General features: G+C 33.3%; 3 protein-coding genes across 4 annotated transcripts; all 3 read right to left on the bottom strand.

Annotated features, from left to right (window-relative positions):
- Window positions 1-4,389: 4,389 nt before the first annotated feature.
- LOC122597642 (leucine-rich repeat extensin-like protein 5) lies at window positions 4,390-4,932 on the bottom strand. The gene has a single exon (XM_043770217.1). The coding sequence runs from the start codon at window positions 4,930-4,932 to the stop codon at window positions 4,390-4,392; it is 543 nt and encodes a 180-aa protein (XP_043626152.1).
- An 814-nt stretch (window positions 4,933-5,746) lies between these two features.
- LOC122596043 (putative methyltransferase At1g22800, mitochondrial) lies at window positions 5,747-10,865 on the bottom strand. Of its 2 annotated transcripts, none has more exons than XM_043768545.1 (11): window positions 10,594-10,865; window positions 9,527-9,607; window positions 9,183-9,261; window positions 8,906-9,047; window positions 8,709-8,778; window positions 8,132-8,196; window positions 7,974-8,052; window positions 7,511-7,598; window positions 7,315-7,379; window positions 7,127-7,216; window positions 5,747-6,146 (listed from the first exon to the last, which is right to left on the bottom strand). In XM_043768545.1, exons 1-11 carry the CDS (start codon window positions 10,732-10,734, stop codon window positions 6,030-6,032), a joined length of 1,017 nt encoding a protein of 338 aa, XP_043624480.1. In that variant the 5' UTR covers window positions 10,735-10,865; the 3' UTR covers window positions 5,747-6,029. The 2 variants fall into 2 exon arrangements, with proteins under 2 accessions (XP_043624480.1, XP_043624481.1); XM_043768546.1 differs by having other exon boundaries at window positions 8,004-8,052.
- A 1,334-nt stretch (window positions 10,866-12,199) lies between these two features.
- LOC122595811 lies at window positions 12,200-14,560 on the bottom strand. The gene is made up of 3 exons (XM_043768259.1): window positions 14,270-14,560; window positions 12,512-12,626; window positions 12,200-12,386 (listed from the first exon to the last, which is right to left on the bottom strand). The coding sequence occupies exons 1-3, from the start codon at window positions 14,498-14,500 to the stop codon at window positions 12,313-12,315; spliced, it is 420 nt and encodes a 139-aa protein (XP_043624194.1). The 5' UTR covers window positions 14,501-14,560; the 3' UTR covers window positions 12,200-12,312.
- Window positions 14,561-17,993: the final 3,433 nt, after the last annotated feature.

The raw sequence follows: 17,993 nt of genomic DNA, 5'->3' as shown, positions 1-17,993 counted from the left end.
AAATATCACATATCTGTGTCTGTAGAATATATGATCGCTCTTAATTAGTCGTTATTTTGGGATAAATGGAACATTATTTTAGGCATATGGCTTGCGAATAAATTAAACTAGGAGAAATTAAGATACTCAAAGTTCACACAGATTATAACTTAGCGGATCCTTAATTTTTATAATAATTGTGTCCTATATTTGCATGTTTAAATACATGAATATTTTAAATATTTTAAAATGTCAATTGTCGATTAATCATATGGGAATATAATTAAACTAAGGCAAATGTGAGAGATTGGTGAATATATTTAACGGAATATTTTAAAGATGGTCGTACCAAACTCACATGGTATTCAAAGAGGTGAATATCGGACTTACCCCACTTAACGAATTTTCATTTTATGGATCGGCGTCATTAAGTGAAATTCGTGAAATGGTTACTTTATTTATCCTTAGACTTGAGATACAAGTAGGTTATGCATGTGTGGATTGCATTTTCTTGATATAGTTATAATTGTGCTGAACAAGGTAGTAATAAAGGGTTATTTTCAGAAATGTAGTGAAACGACATGACTAGACACTTGTAGTCAAAACAAGATTTGTTCCTTCAATTTGCAACTGAAGTATGATACCATTTGGGCCCCTCATTAATTAATTAAGATATTTGTATGGCCATACCCAAATGAACTCAAGAGGAGGTTTAATTTGGTAATCTTGATTAATCGTAGAAATGAGAAAGAGAATCGTTAAACTATGAAATGACATTGATCCATATTCATAATTAACAATGGTATCTGAAACAAAGGGATAATAAAGACTAAATCATTTCAAATGTTATTCTAAGAAACTATCCTTAAATATTTCTGGGAGCATTGGCGTGTTGCTAGACGCTAACCAATGTTATTGCCTTTATAATAACATGCTCAAGTGGGAGCTGTTGGTATGTGATCACGTTATAATAAACGCATGTCCGGAAATAATTTAAGACTATGGGATCACACGAAATGACACGGTAACTCTATGTTATTAATTAATATATTAAAGTAATATATTAATTAATGTGATCACGAAATAATTAATAAACGATCGTTTAAATTTAAATAAACATTTATTAATTAAATACATTGAAAAGAGAAGGATTTAAGTGAAAATTAGGAATTAAGAAAACTTCCTAATCTCACTTAGATGGGCCGGTTTTTACGATGGGTTTTGTAACCTAACACAAACTTGTTCACTAAGTTTAATAACCCTAATTATTAACCCTGTATAAGGAGGGTTAAGGGTTATTTATTTGTAAGACAATTAGATTTGTAAAACTAAAGAAAATCTTCTCTTTCTTTTCTCTCTTAAATCGACCGAAACCCACAAAGGGGTGTTCGGTTTTATTCCATTTGATCTATATATGGAACATATATATATATATATATATTAATGCATAGCATTAATTGTACTAAGATTTGTTAGTCGACAACTTGGTTTTTGTTTCATGGGGTTTTCGAATAAAGGGAGATACACAACGGGTGGAGTTCGTGATCGGGTACTAGCATACATCATAGGGGTGTCAAGTGTGCGATCGTAGAGGGTTTTACTTTAAACCCTAAATAATAATAATCTTATTATTAATAATAATATTGTTGGAAGCTTTGCGCAAAGGTACACGTTTCAATTCTCTCTTTGTTAATTAATTTGATTACATATTCAATTTTTTCCGCTGTGTACTTGTGAATTGTTATATGTTTATGTCCTCATATTCTAACACCTAAAAAGCTCAACTTTGAAAATAAAATCTAGCATTAAACAAAAAGTAAAATTAGGTTTCATAGACGTCTTCAACAGCAATAGCAGTTGAGGTTTTATGTAATCTTTTGTCAACACTAAAAATAGATCGACATGTAATCGAAGAAGAAAGGATAGAGAAGTAGAAAAAGTAATAGGGCAAAAGAGTAATACTAGATATCTTGTCATAACTTATAATAAATATTAGGGGCAAAACTATCATTAAAAGTCATTAAAAAAGATTTGTATTAAGCAAATGATCTTTACACAACAATTTTTAGCCATACACAACATTGTATGCATTATACAGTTTACTGTACAATCATATAATGCATATATATTTATTGTGTATGGTAAAAATAAGTTGTGTAAGGATCACTTAGCAACTAAAATCATAAGTGAAAAAAGCACCTCCCTTAATAATATAGTTTATTATTGTTGTTTTACTAACACGATACTAATTAGGGTTGTCAATGGGTTCGAATTCGGGTTGCCGAGTTCGGGTTGCCGGGTTGGCGGATTAAAAAACTCTGACCCTAACACAACCCGTTAAACGTTTTAGGTTAGGAATTTCAACCCTGACCCACAACCCGTTAACCAATGACCCAACCCATAGGACCTAATAAGCAAATATATAACGGAATAAATTAACCAATATAAAGCTCTATCATATCAGTGTACGTTGAAAACAAAAAGTACCAAAAAAAAAAGAAAGAAATACAATGGTATTGTTAGAACTTGACACAAAGTTAATAAACTTACCGTCTCACCTACAGAAGGCTACGACAGGTATTATGCTAGGAGCGTACAACATATGACGTATGGCTGCACATGTGGTCCAAAACCACATAACCAGACAACCGTACCTAGTCAGAAGTTGTTACGCTAAAGTCCACACCGAATAACGTTTAGCCAGCCGTTAACGTTACCGTTTGGGAAATACAATGGTATTGTTAGAACTTGACACAAAGTTAATAAACTTACCGTCTCACCTACAAAAGGCTACGACAGGTATTATGCTAGGAGCGTACAACATATGACGTATGGCTGCACATGTGGTCCAAAACCACATAACCAGACAACCGTACCTAGTCAGAAGTTGTTACGCTAGAGTCCACACCGAATAACGTTTAGCCAGCCGTTAACGTTACCGTTTGGGACCAGCTTCTGGATCTTTTTTGCCTACTCTATAAATACCCTCAAACAACCAGTTAACCAGTTTGTAGTCTCTAATGAAAAACACACACACAAACCCTAATATTACGCTTGGTGGCGTGAAGCAACTTTGATACTTCAGACCAATTGGTGTTAGAATATGAACGCATAAACATACATAATCACGAGTAAGCGCAACAGAAGAAATCGAAACAAATATGCAATCAAATTAATTAACAAAGAATAGAATTGAGTTGTGTACCTTATGCAAAGCTCCAATAAAGATAATAATAATAAGATTATTATTAATGCTTAGGGTTTAAAGCAAAACCTCTCTACGGTCGTACACTAGACACCCCGAATAATGTATGTTAGTACCCCGATCACTAACTGAACAATCCTTTGTTCAAACCCTTAACTTGAAGTCGAAATCCCCTTAAGGAAAAGAGATTTCGGCCACTTCAAAGAAAAAGGGAGAAAAATAAGAGAAAACTTATGTGAAAAGTGTGTGAAAAACCTTAGGCTTAACCCTCTATTTATAGGACATAATTAGAGTTAACCTTGCTTGGAAAATAAGCTAGATTAAGGCTTAAAAAGCCTAACCCAAACCGTCCCCCCCTTTAGTTTTAGGGCCCAAATCCATTTTCCAATTTTCACATTTTAATCATCCTCTTTAATTAGTTAAATACAATTAACCCTTTAATTATGTTTAATTAATCATTTCGTGATCAAACTAATCAATATATTACTTTAATATATAAATTAATATTATCGAGTTACCGTGTTATTTCGTGTGACGCTGTAGGCTTAAATTATTCTCGGACATACGATTTATAATAAAATGATCACACTCCAACAGTTGGGAACCGCCAACAAGCCTTAATCCTTTATTCACATTTTCTCGATATAAGATTACCCTTACTAATTTAAGTGTAACTTTACCCTTAAACAGCTACCTTTCTATCATTGAAAGTTATACTCTTAGGTCTAGCTATATATATAGTTCTAAGACTAACATAAGAAAGAACTTTCTTTTATATTTGGCCTCAAAATTTTTTCCTTACGACTTTGGTATTTTGACCGTAGGTATGGCAGTACGTACTTGTATTAGTAGCTCCTCGTGGACAATAACTGGACATTTATATATAAAAACATAACAAAACATTCTTGGTCGGGTGCAGTTGAACCCACAAAGTTAATTTCTAGTAAAAATAATGAAATTTTGATATTTTGACATGATATAATTGTCTCCTTATAAAGTACGACTCAAAAGAAGATATATATCACTCTTTCAAATATATATATTTTGTCACATCGATTACTACAACTTAAATACAATCAACAATATATAGATACGTGCTAGACTGCTAGCCGTTAGTAAGAAATAATAAAGATGAAACCTTTTCAAAATAAGTATAGATACTATATTATATTCTACATTTTCCGAATACGAAACTCATTTGATGATCAAACAATAAGTGTGACATGTAAACATAACAACAACGTTACAACCCACAAAAATCGTACAGACAAGGAAGCAGCAGCCTTTGAATCATACATGTAATACGGATATGGATAATTATTTTGTCCAATATTATTACCAGCCGCAGGTGTGGAAGGGAAGTACATGAATCTTGGAGATGGTGGAGCATCATCGTTGTTATTGCCACCCGATGAGACATAAGATGGTGGTGGAAATGACTTTGCCATAGGTGGAGATATAGCAAACGGCGAATCAAAGTAATAAAATCTTGGTGGAGGTGGAACATTGTGGATAGGAGTTAATGTTGGCGGTGACTTGGAAGGAGGAACACGTGGAGGAGATATTGGTGATGGTTTGGATGGGAAAGATGGCGGCGGAGGTTTGGACGTTGTAGGAGATGGCGGTGTTGAACATATGGGAGTGCATGTGTTGCATAGTGAGCTTGTAAGGTCTTCTGCATTTGCTGTAACTACAACAAATATGAAGAGGACCCAAAACCATTTGCTTGTGGAAAAAAGTTGTTTCATGCTTGTTTGATAGTTCATAAACTAGCTTGTGATGCTTCTTGGCTTTATATATGTTTTAGAGTATAAAGCTTTACAAGAATTTATTCCCAAATCATTGAGGGATTCTATTCTAGTCATATATTGATATAGTAGTAGAATTGTTTCGACAAATTAACTTAATACGAGTATATGTTATACATGTAATATTTTTTCATAGTGTTTTTTTTTTCCTACTTCATTGAATATTCATGACAATGAAAAAGGATGTTTGGATATGTATGTATGTGATTATAGCTCAAAATCTATTGTATGTACTTCGGTTATAAGTAAGACTATCAGTAAACAAAATTTCAAATTTTATTCTCTTCGCTGCAAGTTCTCTTTTAGTCTTCTTCAAGAAGAAAAAAATTAAAGATTCCAAAATCAAAATTAGAATGATAACTTTAGGGGTTCTCTCTTTTCTTTTTTGCAAATTGTGGGCATTGAGTAATACATAATTCTTCTTTTCTGGATACCTTTCTCTCTGCACAATCAATCTTTTCTGTTATATCATAAAGTGAAGTCTTGGTTTGGACTCTTGGATGCTGTAGTCTTTTATTGTGGGTCTTATCAAATTGACAACATTGGTGGAAAAGTTATGTTATTTCGTGTTACATGTGTTATGGTCTAAAGAAGTTACGCTCTACATTCTTTTTTATAATACCCAAATGAATCTCTATTCAGTGAACTTCGGCTGTATCTGACTGGAAAACGAAATGTAGGTCGAAATTTTGATATAGCAATAAAATGCAGAGTTTGAATTAGGGTGTCAAATAATCTCATCAACTCGGATACATAAACAAGGATTATGAGTCCACCTTTCTTCCCAAATAGAAACTCTACAAGGTCATTACAAAGTACACTACATACTATTCTTCCTTGAACCAAAAATTTCAGGAAGGAAAATAACTGGCAACAAGATTATAACTCTTAAAGGTTGTAAATTGAGACATATATATTAGCGTTAATGATTCAACTTCTAAATTCTGTTTCTAAATTTTCGACATGGTTTTTAAATATCTGTTATCGATACCTGAATAACAGTGTTTTATTGTTACACAGAAGCATAGTACTGTCTTTCATGAAGTTTGACCACCAAATTCCTTCTGAATGTCCTTAAAAGATACAGTAGCAGATCCACGTCGCTTGGCCTTCTGCTGAGACTCGTGTTCCCTCCACCCAGTCATGTATATCACCTATCCCAATGCATGTGAGAAATGATATAGTAATTGGTATACATTGCTACACTTATTTCCCACATTTTGCCCAACCTAATACTTGATGCATTATGTGAGGTACTTTTATTACAAGAAAAAACACATAGTGCATATACCCATTTCTTCATTTGGAAATAACTTAAACAGGGACGTTTCTCGTTTGATCCACCAAGTAATAATCGAGCCTCTTGAACAAGATAATAGTGGGTTCAAGAGTTGTTACTACTTAGAAGGTATTTAGGCAAGCTTATAGCTTAAGATTATTAGGGTATAGGTAATGCAATAAGCAGTGAAAAACGGTTTAAGGGTACGTTTGGCAAAACTAGCTATTAGCGTAAGCAATATGCAATAAGTACTTAAGCAGTGAAAAATGGCTTAAGGTTATGTTTGGCAAAACTAATTATTAGCTGAGGAGTTTGTGTTATAAATGTCTCTGGCAAAACTAGCTATTAGCTGAAGAGTTTGTTTTTATATACTACGGAGTACTATAATATGACACAAATGGACAAACAAATAAAACTCAAAGATGTGCCCTTAATAAAGGGGTATTTAGGTAATTTACCTTTTTATAAGCTCAAGCTACTTATCAAAAGCTACTTCAAGTTATTTCAGGTTTAAGAGCTTAGTTTATCCATAAGCTCCAAATAGTTTTGTGAACCAACCAAGTTTACGAGCTTATGCTTTTAAAACCCATAAGTTTAAACCTTATAAACTTCTGTAAGTTACATGCGAAAGTGCGAAACACACCCTAAGCTTGTCAACTTTATCCTTCCCCTAAAAGGTATAATCCCCTTTAAATAAGCTTACCTAAACACCTTGAAAGCTTACATTATCAGCTTATATCTAATACGCTTAAGCTATAAGCCCAACAGATAAGCTTACCTAGACACAATACTAATAATATATCTTTACCATATGAAAAAAATAGTTATTATCATCAAGAACTTATTAAGAATCACCTGAAAAGTTGCAGGAACAGTGCCATCTTCTGCTGCAAACATCGACTGATAAATAGCTGCGGTGGCTAGAGCGGTATCCCTTTTCAAAAACTAAATCCGTCCGTGCAACCGGTTGAAAGATGTCAAGACAGGAAGTAGTCCAACGTACTTGTAAAAAAGAAATGAAAGACGGGAAAATAAATTCTTACTTTTACTCTATCTACAAGAGCATTAGTTTCACCCATTGCCCGCAAATGTTCAATTAGCTCCAGAGCTAAGCATGAAAGAGATGAACAGGATTAAATTGAAGTTTATCTAAACTATATGAGATTCGATTGTAATAAGATCGGGAAAAATTTATTAACTTAAAACCTAAAAACAAAGCTAAACACAGAAAATGCTCACCACTATTATATCTAACCTGGTATTCATCAACATCGACTCCTGGAAGTGTGAAACCTGCCCTAGTCAACAGATTGCCTGCATCTCTTACCTATGCAAGAGGGTATAGTGAAAGATAAAGTCACCACAATAGCAGGTGTGATTCGTAACTGCTTTATATGTAGACTTAGTGCTATGAAAATATAGTAAAAACATCATTTTGAAATGATCTACCCTCCTAACTAAAAAATTGGACATGAAGTAAATGTTCAACAGAAAAGTGGAAAACAAATATCAGCTCTATCGTCTTTTATTGTATTTACGTAAATAAATAATAAGCTTTTTAAAGTGGAGGGTATTCGAGTGCCCCTAAATGTGTTGTATTGTATACATACGATATATATGTGTGACTCAAGAATATAGATGAATGGAAACATATGCTCGTTAAAGTAGTATTGCAAAATAAATACGAAGAATAAAATAATACTTGTGCTAATGGTGATATTCGGGGACTCACCCCACCCTCACGCTCCATGTGTGCTATTGTGCAGGCAATCCTCAGCTCTCTACAAGGAAACTGATCAGAATCAGACAAAACATGCCTCAAAAAAAAGTTCCCCTTAAAAAGAACTGTATAAAACTAACTTTAGTGTTTCTCCACCAAATATAGCTGCCAAAAACAAGCCATCAGGTTTCAACGCCAACCTACTCTGCCACACATTTAAGAAGTATAAGGACATTAGTCCACCTGGCAACAGAATAAATAGTTGGCATTGGTCTCTAGTATGATCCAAAGATAAGAACAAACATTTCTTGTGAGACAGAGGGAAGGTGGTAACCTCCACGTCACTTTTAAATATGTCTGTTCAGGTTATAATTTGTGTTTGAAGGGTAGAACCGCAAAAAAAAAAAAAAAAAAAAAAAAAAAAAGGTTAAAAGAAAACATGGTAAATGAGTTGAACGGGTCAGCAGGTGCCTAAGCTAAATTCCAATGCATTAAACCTCTAATCACTTAATATAATATAAGATCATTATTGAAGTACTTAAATAAATAAATAAATTGTAACCTACGACACACTGGATTTTCCATATTGATCAAAGACCGATTTGACCCATTTACCGCCTGACCTGCCCAGTTTGTCACCTCTACTTCAAATATGATAAACTCGTCACATTAGCAGTAAGCCAGTAACACAGCACCTAGAAAAGCAGTGGCACGGACCTGAATCATTGCTCCAGGAAGATCATTTGTCCAGTGGAGGCCCAAGCAGCTTATGACTAAATCAACAGACCTTAACACCCAAATATATATATCAAAGTTAAAAAAGCTATAAAAAAGAGTTATAATACATTAATCACATAAATTATAGTTCATGTTATAAAGGGTCTATGATTCCACACAGAGTTATATAGGCATACCGTTCTTTCATAGGCAGAAATTCTTCATCGCCTACCATAAACGAAGTTTCAATGTTATCACTTGACAAATCCTTTTCAGCATCTTTACACAATTTCACCACGTCATATGATGAATCCATCATAATTAGCTTTTCAATGCCACCTAGAACATAATAGAATTAGCTTCTATATGGCATGTATGCCTCGTTACATTTTAATATTTCCGGAGGATAATTTTCATACACTAATACATATACTCGTTAACTAAAGTAAGACACAAACATAGCTAAAGTCTCACCACGTCCACGTACTGAACGCCTAATTGCTTCCAAGGAACCTCCCAAACATAAAGCAGTAGGAAATGTCTTCTTGACATCCTACACAAGTATATTAACAGATACATTAAATTATCCATGTCAATGAATATAATGCATATACATATATGCAGAGATGTGGCTCATAGCCTCATATACATATATACACAAGTCAAGGTAGAGTATCTACAGTGTTCATACTGGTTTATCAGATGACGAATTAACATACCACATAAAAAAGATAATACAAGTCCAGCTAATCAGAGATTAAAATTTTACTTCACAAAGGTGAAGAAGAGGGGCATAAAAGTAATGAAAATCTCGTAACCTCCAAGCGATCAATAAGGTTATCAGCCACAGTATTGACCAAAGGATCCTTCCGGTTTGTCAACCATGCAGCCCGATCACGCTGCCATAAAGTAAAAATAACTTTAGAGCCTAAAACATAAAATAATATTTATATTCACCCAAATTGATATCAAATAACTAAGACCCAAATAAAGTATCTTCTTTATAAATATAATCAAATTTCCTCAGCATAGACACAAGATGCGTATACACCATTATAAGCTTATTTTCAGTAGATGATCCAAAAACTTTTTTAAGTCCCTCGCTATTTCTAATTCATAAGATTTTGAGATCCAAAGTTTCATATAACATATAAGGGTGGCAAACTGGAAATCATGTCAAGTTCGGATTGACAAATTTCAGGTTGGTGTCTTCATGGATTCAAATAACTCAACCCAAACCCGACCCAATTTCTGAACACGTAAGTCATGCCAAATTGTTTATGACCCAAACCTGTCTATTTTTCATGTAGGTACATGGTTGTGCCTGGGACTGACACCCCTAATAGCACAAAGCATTTGTTTTGAGCAAAAACAATTGTAATACACCAAATTGGGTCACTTTTTTCAGTAAATCTGTTACTTGACACAAAACTTAGGGATCACCTATATTTAAACTACGAACAGGATTTAAAAGCAAAACGGGTAAACAAATCAGGTTTTCCCTATTCAAGTTACTTTGGGAAGGTAAGGTCTTTACTTAGATGCGCGGCCTAATTGGGTATCCTAGTCACTGTTTTGAACCTTTCCCCAGCCATACCTAAGATGTTAAATTGTTCAAAGCTCAAACTAGAGACCTCTTGTAAAAGGGCATCAAGACACCGCATCAATAGCCGTTAAATGTAACATACCCAGATTGTCACTTATCAACTTAACAAACTTATTTCAGGAAAATATAATATTGTTGGTCATAACATTGCAACAGAACCAACATCAATTTTACAATAAATTTAACAAATTATGACACAAGATTCATAAATACAACAAAACAAGATATGGGTATGAATTGTAATACATAAAAAAGCAAAAAAGATAAGAACTTTATAACTTGTTTGCGTTTGAGATGGCGATCAAAGATTTGAACTTTCGAGCTCTCAAGATTACTGCCATCCCCACCTCTTGTGCAATATGATCTTCTATTTTTCAGGAAATTGCGCAACATTTTGGTTCCATTCAGTCTAGTGTTCATTTCTGCTTATGATGATTGAGAAAATTCTAATGGTGTTCCTGGTGAAATAGACCACCGCCACGTCACAGTGTACCGTGGTTGGGGCTTAGCCAAGGGTTTTTGAGTACACAAAATGAGGTGTGTTTGGTTTATGATTTAGGAATGAAGTCAAGAGGATGTATATTGAACACCGCTTAAAGTATAAGGGGTGTTTGCCTTGGCTTACTTTTTAAAAAGGTTCATTGCATATAATTCTTTTTAATTTTCAAAGCTTATTTTCATGGTTTATTTTCTAGCTTATAGGTTTAGAATTTAGAAAAAGATTTAAAAAAATAATAATAAATAAAACTGTAGAAATGTAGAATTGATATATAAGCTTTAAAAGAAACAATAAGCCACAAAAATACACTTATACAAACATTTAAGCACAATATTTGGTATTTGAATAATGACATTCAATTTTTGATTTGGTTTTATAAAATTAACTGGTTCTGACATCATGTGACCACATGGCCCATTGATGAAGGGTTGAAGGCTGAAAATACATATTCAAATATCTGCCAAATATAAGTGAAAGAAGTATATATTATATTCAATGTCTCAGTGAATTAGCAGACATAATTTCTATACAATGTACATTATAGATACCAAAACATTTGTTTTTTATATTTAAGTGTAATGATTCACACAAGGTTAATATAACCCGTGCTTCGCTACAGATATAGATACTAATGCATATAAATTTTGATTTAAAAAAAATAATTACTTTATTTACAAAAATAACCATAAAAAATAAGTTTAAAAAAAAAAAAAAACAAAAAAAAAAACAATGAACGAAACTACATGCTTCACCAAGATAAAAGCATGCAAAGTCCATCACTTGTCTATACTTTTTGACGGTTGATACCATAAGACATAAGTGAAGCAATAATAGTGTTTACTTTATGTGTTTAAGAAACTTAGGTCGCGTTTGGTTCACAGAATTTGATAGAATCTGATGAAATTGAAATTGAATTTCATTCTTTAGTTTGTTTGGTTGGTTAAAGATGAAGGAATCACATTTCGTTGGAATGTTAACATTCCCTCATTTGATGGAATCTCCATTCCTTGGGGATGGGGGAAGGAATCTCATTCCGTCCCTCACTTAAATCTTCAAAAAATCAAAAACATTCCGTCAAATTTCATTTCTTCAGATTCCAATTTCTTTGAAAGATTTCATTCCTTCTAAAAACATTCCGCGAACCAAACGCGCCCTTAGAATAATATAAAATTGATTTGTTTAGAAATGGCATGTTTAATGCTTTATTTCACATTTGCAAAGGCCTTGTACTCACTCTTGTTAAAAAATGCTTCACTATTTCTTTATTATAAATCCGTTCAAATATAAAAATTTAAATTTAAACTCCTAACATGTGTAGCAGACTCGTTATCAGCTACTACATATATGTCATATGTGTTATAGTGCATATAATAAATGAACATGTAATGATCTGAAGCATAGCAAAGCTTGCCATTTGGTGTGATTCAGATGTCAAATTGAAACATGATCATACAGCGTTTCAGTACAAATACAACAGTAAAAAAAATCTGCGAGCTTGATCAACGGACATTGCGGACTCTGTCTTCTTGTCCTAATCCAAGAGACTTTTGAGCATTGGCAATACCTTGAGGATCTGCCAAAAATGGCACACATCAACATGAGAAAATATTCAAATACAACTTTGTGTCTTCTTTTAAAGCACCATGATTCAAGTGATTAAACTTAGAAATTCAAAGTTTGGATGTATAATATACTTGCCATAAAACTGTGTGAAGATACGCGTGAAAAAGCTTAGGTTGCGAGAAACATTGTATTGCATTGAATAAGGTAGGGGTTTCACAATAGTATCAATGCTGAAAACACGCTGCAGGAACTGCATTGAAACAAAAAAAAAGGACGAATTCATAAGCATAAAAATGAAAATTCTAACTGAAACGTCCACAAAAGACCATAATTTAAACAGCTAAACTACAAGAAACCCCGCCCTTAAATTTCTAGGAAAAGGAAAAACTCTAAGACGATGTAAGCACAAGTCAGGGACCCTAAGATAATTAAAACGCTCTAGCTAGAAAACGTATGAAATATGAACAACTTATACGGCTACACATAAGAAAAAAAGAAGATTGAAGAAAATCAGAGACCTCAAACCTACTTGGAGTAAACCTTCCCACACATCAAGCCACCATACAGAAGTCATGTTTAAATGATACGATTATGGCCAATGCTTTCTCAGCAACCAGCAACTAGTGCCTTCTCGGGCAGTAGATTATCTACTGTTAACCATCATCAGTCTCCAAGGCCCATCTAAACCTCACTAATCTTCTATCTACTAAACCCAAACAAGCAAAATAGAGTTGGAAAGACGGACGTGTCGACTAACAGATAGAAAGGGGACATTTTTTTAGTGCCGGCTGAGTTGGGTTGACCTGAAAACCTTTTCTTGTCCATTTTTAGACTATTTGTACATATAGCCAAAGCATTAAATACATAACAAAGACAATACTATTACAAAGATCATCTAAAGTTTTTAATAAATCATTAGGAGGTAGTATGCCTTTAAAATATACTCTGGGAGACTTTCAACGCCATTTGATGATTTCCAATATAGCTAAGAAATAACTATTTGACCCAATTATACGGATTATTATATGAATAGACTATATATAGTTTTACCTACACAAATATAGATCAGATTAACATAATAAATAAAGATGTATAAAAACACAGCATACAAGAAATGAAAAAAAAATGATTATAGTACTTGTAAGAATAGCATTACTAACACATATGACTTTTGAAATCATCAATCACAGCTCGTTCTCTACATAAAGATAAGAAAATGGGAGCAATAGATAAGAATATATAAACGAGTAAGAAGAATAAGTCACGGTAGAAGAAGAAATCCAAAATATAAACCAGAGCCCGTCAAAGGAATTAAGACAATTACCAGCCTTATGAAGATTTTGATAAACGGAGTTTGCTCAAACCTATGGGAATCATGTTGAAAATAACATTATCATGAAAAACACAGCTAACATGAAACCATGTAGGGTATATGGTTAAGGGCTTTGAGTTAAAAACTTAAGATATATGGTTTAGCCGTTTAGGTTACAAAGGGTTTAGTGGTTAGTGTATTGAGTTATATGATTTTGTTAATATTTCATATTAGTTACGTATTTTATGGTGATATCGTTTCGTCAACAAGACTAATTATTTATAGTTCAAGCAAACTTAGTTTATCAAGAAAAAGTAGACTATGGTGTTTATGCTTATACTGCAGCTACAACTATATACTGCTTTCATACATTTATCTACCACTATTGTTACAATGCATAAACATTTGAACACAATAATTAACGCAAATGGACCCGACAAGTCAAATAACATCCATATCCAACACATATGATATACAATTATACATAACTTGCAATATGATATGCATAGAAACATATAACCAGGTAAACAAAGCTAACAAAACTACATGTCATAATTGACGAAATGAGTTGTGAATTTGACCTGAAAATTGCGTTGGAAGCTGTAACGGAGTTCCGGGTCAATTTCGAGGGAATTATCAGAATCAGCTGGAGATGGGTTTTTGGGGGATTTCTTGCCGGGGATGTGCATAGTAGGTGTGGCTCCTGGCTGGGCGGTCACTTTAAGCCTGGCGTCTTTGAATTTGTCCCGTTGGTCGTCGCCGCCGGCTCGCCACGGAGCTGACGCCAAGAGTTCTTTCTTTGGTTTCCCCATTGTTGTTGTTTCAAACAAACCCTTTGTTTTGTTTTGTGACTTTATCCTATCACTTGTGTGTTTGTGTATGTGTGGTTGGATTACCGGGTCATTTTTCGAACCCGGTTGTAATATAACTTTACCGGTTGGACCCGATTAAAGAAATGGATGTCCATTTAATTAACGCGACAAGCAACGTGATCGTCGTTGTGACGATGAGACGGCAACGGCGACTGTTTAATTGTTGATGGGGAATGCGGTATTAAGTGGTGTAGATAATAGATGTAAAAGTAATTAATTTAAATGATTAATAGATATATTTTGAAAACATAAACGATTGGTGGTGAAATTTAATCATGATGTTTAAGAGAGTAGTGTATGTGAAAATATTTTTAAAGGTACTAGGTGAAAACAGGGTCGGCCCTGCATACGGGCAGGCCGGGCGATAGCACGGAGCATCACTTTGGGGTGGGCATACAATTCGTAGTTAATATTACATTATAGTATGTTCACTTAAACATATTCTAAAGCCAAACAATGTTAGATCTCACTGAAATTAGAAACATTAGTGAAGAAAACGACTTTGATTTTGTATCTAATTGGACATGGTGGAACTGGATAGGTTAGCCGCAGTTATGGGATTATAGTCTTATAAAGAAGAAGACAGCCTGACAAAATACTTTACCTTTTTCTATCTATTTCTCTTGGTTCCATGTTAATATATATTTTTATATATCCCCTTGTTATATAGACTTTTAAATTAACCCTTTTCTTGTCTTGTTTTTTTTTTTAATTACTCTTGATTATTTGAGTATTGACTATTAGCATAATATGACGGTGATTATGACGGTGACTGTGTGATGATTGAGGAATGTAGGTGGTAGAGAGGGAGTCGAGTAACGTAGATAATTGATGTAAAAGTAATTGATATAAATGGTTAATGAAGTTATTTTTAAAAGATAAAAGATTAATAGTGTAATTTAATTTTTAAAGGCATTTTAAATCATTTACCCCATGTAACTTTTAAAAAAGGGTGTTTTTTTAATAATATAATATAGATAGTTAAATATGCTTACAATATTAAATTAATTACTCAAAGGTAAAAAGGATGAACATTGATTTTAGTAGTAAGTATTTATTCTGTAGTAATATTAACTTATTAGTATACTTATAATATACATAAGTGTGAGTATTGAAAAGAAAATTATTATTCTGATTAATTCAAAGACATGATATAGTTTAACTTCCAAACATTTAAAAATAAGTGTATTAATTTACAAAACATACTAGAGGCATATTTTTCTCATTAAGCCCTAAGCATCAAAAAGCTCAGGACCGGCCCTGGGCGAAAATATTTTTAAAGATACTAGGTGAAAATATTACACAATTTTTCAACACTGATAAAAATAACTTTTTTTTATTAGATAATACGAGCATGCTACCCGCGCAATGCGGCGGCAGTGACGACGACGACGGTATAGTGGGGTTAGTGACGTATGGTGATGACATCGACAATTGGTGTCGAATAATTTATAAAAACCTTTTCATGGTGGGGTGTTTATTAAGGACATTTTGATAATTTTGCATGTGACATTTTGGTAACACTTTTCATTTTGAGGGGGTGTATAATCTTTAATAAGGAGTATATATAGATATAGATGTCTAACATAATAAATACACAAAATAAAGGACTAAATATTTTCTTACTAACGATATTCAATAACCGTTTGTTATGCTAGCAAAAGTTTGTTTAATTACGTGTATGTACAAAATTATGTGTTACTATTAATAGATAAAAGGGAAACATAAAAGACTGAAAAAATTAAAACTTAGTTGGCCCACATAATAACTCAATTTATAAACATCTATTTGTATTTTATTTTATTTTTTTTTGTCATTTTAGCACTTTTCATATTTTAAATACATAAATAATCTTACAAATTCTTTATATATATATATAAAGGGATGGTAATATAAGGTTGTTAGGTACCTAAGCTTAGGTGGAACACTCACATATTGTTTTTTTAATCCATAAAACTCATGAGGGCCCAAACATTTATTCATTAATCAAGATATATTAAAAAATTTGTATGTGAGAGGTTTCACACCTAAACTTAGATGCCGGACAACCTTATATTCACATTTCTCATATATATATATATATATATAGGGATGGGAATATGTGGCTATCTTGTACCTAAACTTAGGTATAGAACCACTCATATGTCAATTTTTTAATCCATAAAAATCATGGGGGCCATGTGATTTATTTAATTTGCAACAAATATTAAAAAATTGATATGTGAGGGGATCTATGCCTAAGCTTGGGTACATGATAGCCATATATTCACTTTTCCCATATATAATATATATATGTGTGTGTGTGTGTGTGTGTGTGTGAATTAGATTAGGGACTTCTTATTTTAGAGACTATTAGGGACTCGATCTATACCGTCCATTTTCATCAGATCTAATCACCACTGATCATCTCCAGCGACATCTCCAGCGAGACTTACACATGTGTAAGTACAACTTACACATGTGTAAGTTGAATAAAAACTATGATTCGGAGCGGGCTTCGCCCTTAAGGATATTCATAAACCAAAGCTGGTGGGGGTAATAGGTCATTGAGGGTGATAGGTCATAGTGTGATAGGTCATAAAGGGTGATAGGTCATATGGAGTGACCGGTGATGGGTGATCTACCTAAAAAAAATTGTACTTAAAACATATGTAAGTTACTTACACATGTGTAAGTCTCGCCGGAGATGATCGCCGTTGCCGGATGATCATGGTGGTGGTTGGAGATGATCATGGTGGTGGTGGTGGTGGTCAGAGATGATGGTGGTGGTGACCAGAGAAGGAGGTAGAAGGAGTCCCTAACAGTCCCTAAAACAAGGAGTCCCTAATTTAACTTTTCTATATATATATATATATATGGTAAATTACACTTTTTGTCCCTGGAGTTGGCAGCTTTTGCACTTTTCGTCCCTAACGTTTTTTATTACAACTTTAACCTTAAAGTTGGCAGAAATTTTCAATTGACGTCCTTTGGCCAAACGGTATTAAGTTTCCGTCGTTAAGTCCCACACGTGTAAAACACTTGAGGTACTGAAAGTGAAAAACGTGAAAAGTTCAGGGACGAAAACTGAAATTTACTTTATCAATTGTCATCATTAGGGATGTAAATGGTTCGGTTCGATTAGCTATAAATTTTGAACCGTTTTTCGGGTTTCGGTTCGGTTTGGTTAGTTATAAGTTTTGAACCGTTAATTTCAGTTACCCGCAAATCGGTTACCCAAAAAAATCGGTTAATTTCGGTTTTATTTTCGGTTAACCATTTATTAAAGTTTTGCTAATATAAAGTTTAAGTTTTCAGTTATAATAGTCAATTTATATTGTTTTAAATAATTTTTCTATGTAAAATAGTTATTTAACTACATTGATATTTTGTATTATAAATAAATATAAATTACATTTAATTTTGAATTACTTTTTTCTAACGTTATATTTAT

This window comes from Erigeron canadensis, chromosome 4, assembly GCF_010389155.1.
Source record: "Erigeron canadensis isolate Cc75 chromosome 4, C_canadensis_v1, whole genome shotgun sequence".
Taxonomy (NCBI): domain Eukaryota; kingdom Viridiplantae; phylum Streptophyta; class Magnoliopsida; order Asterales; family Asteraceae; genus Erigeron; species Erigeron canadensis.
The sequence above is the reverse complement of the archived record's forward strand: the minus strand, read 5'-3'. Positions and strand labels throughout refer to the sequence as shown.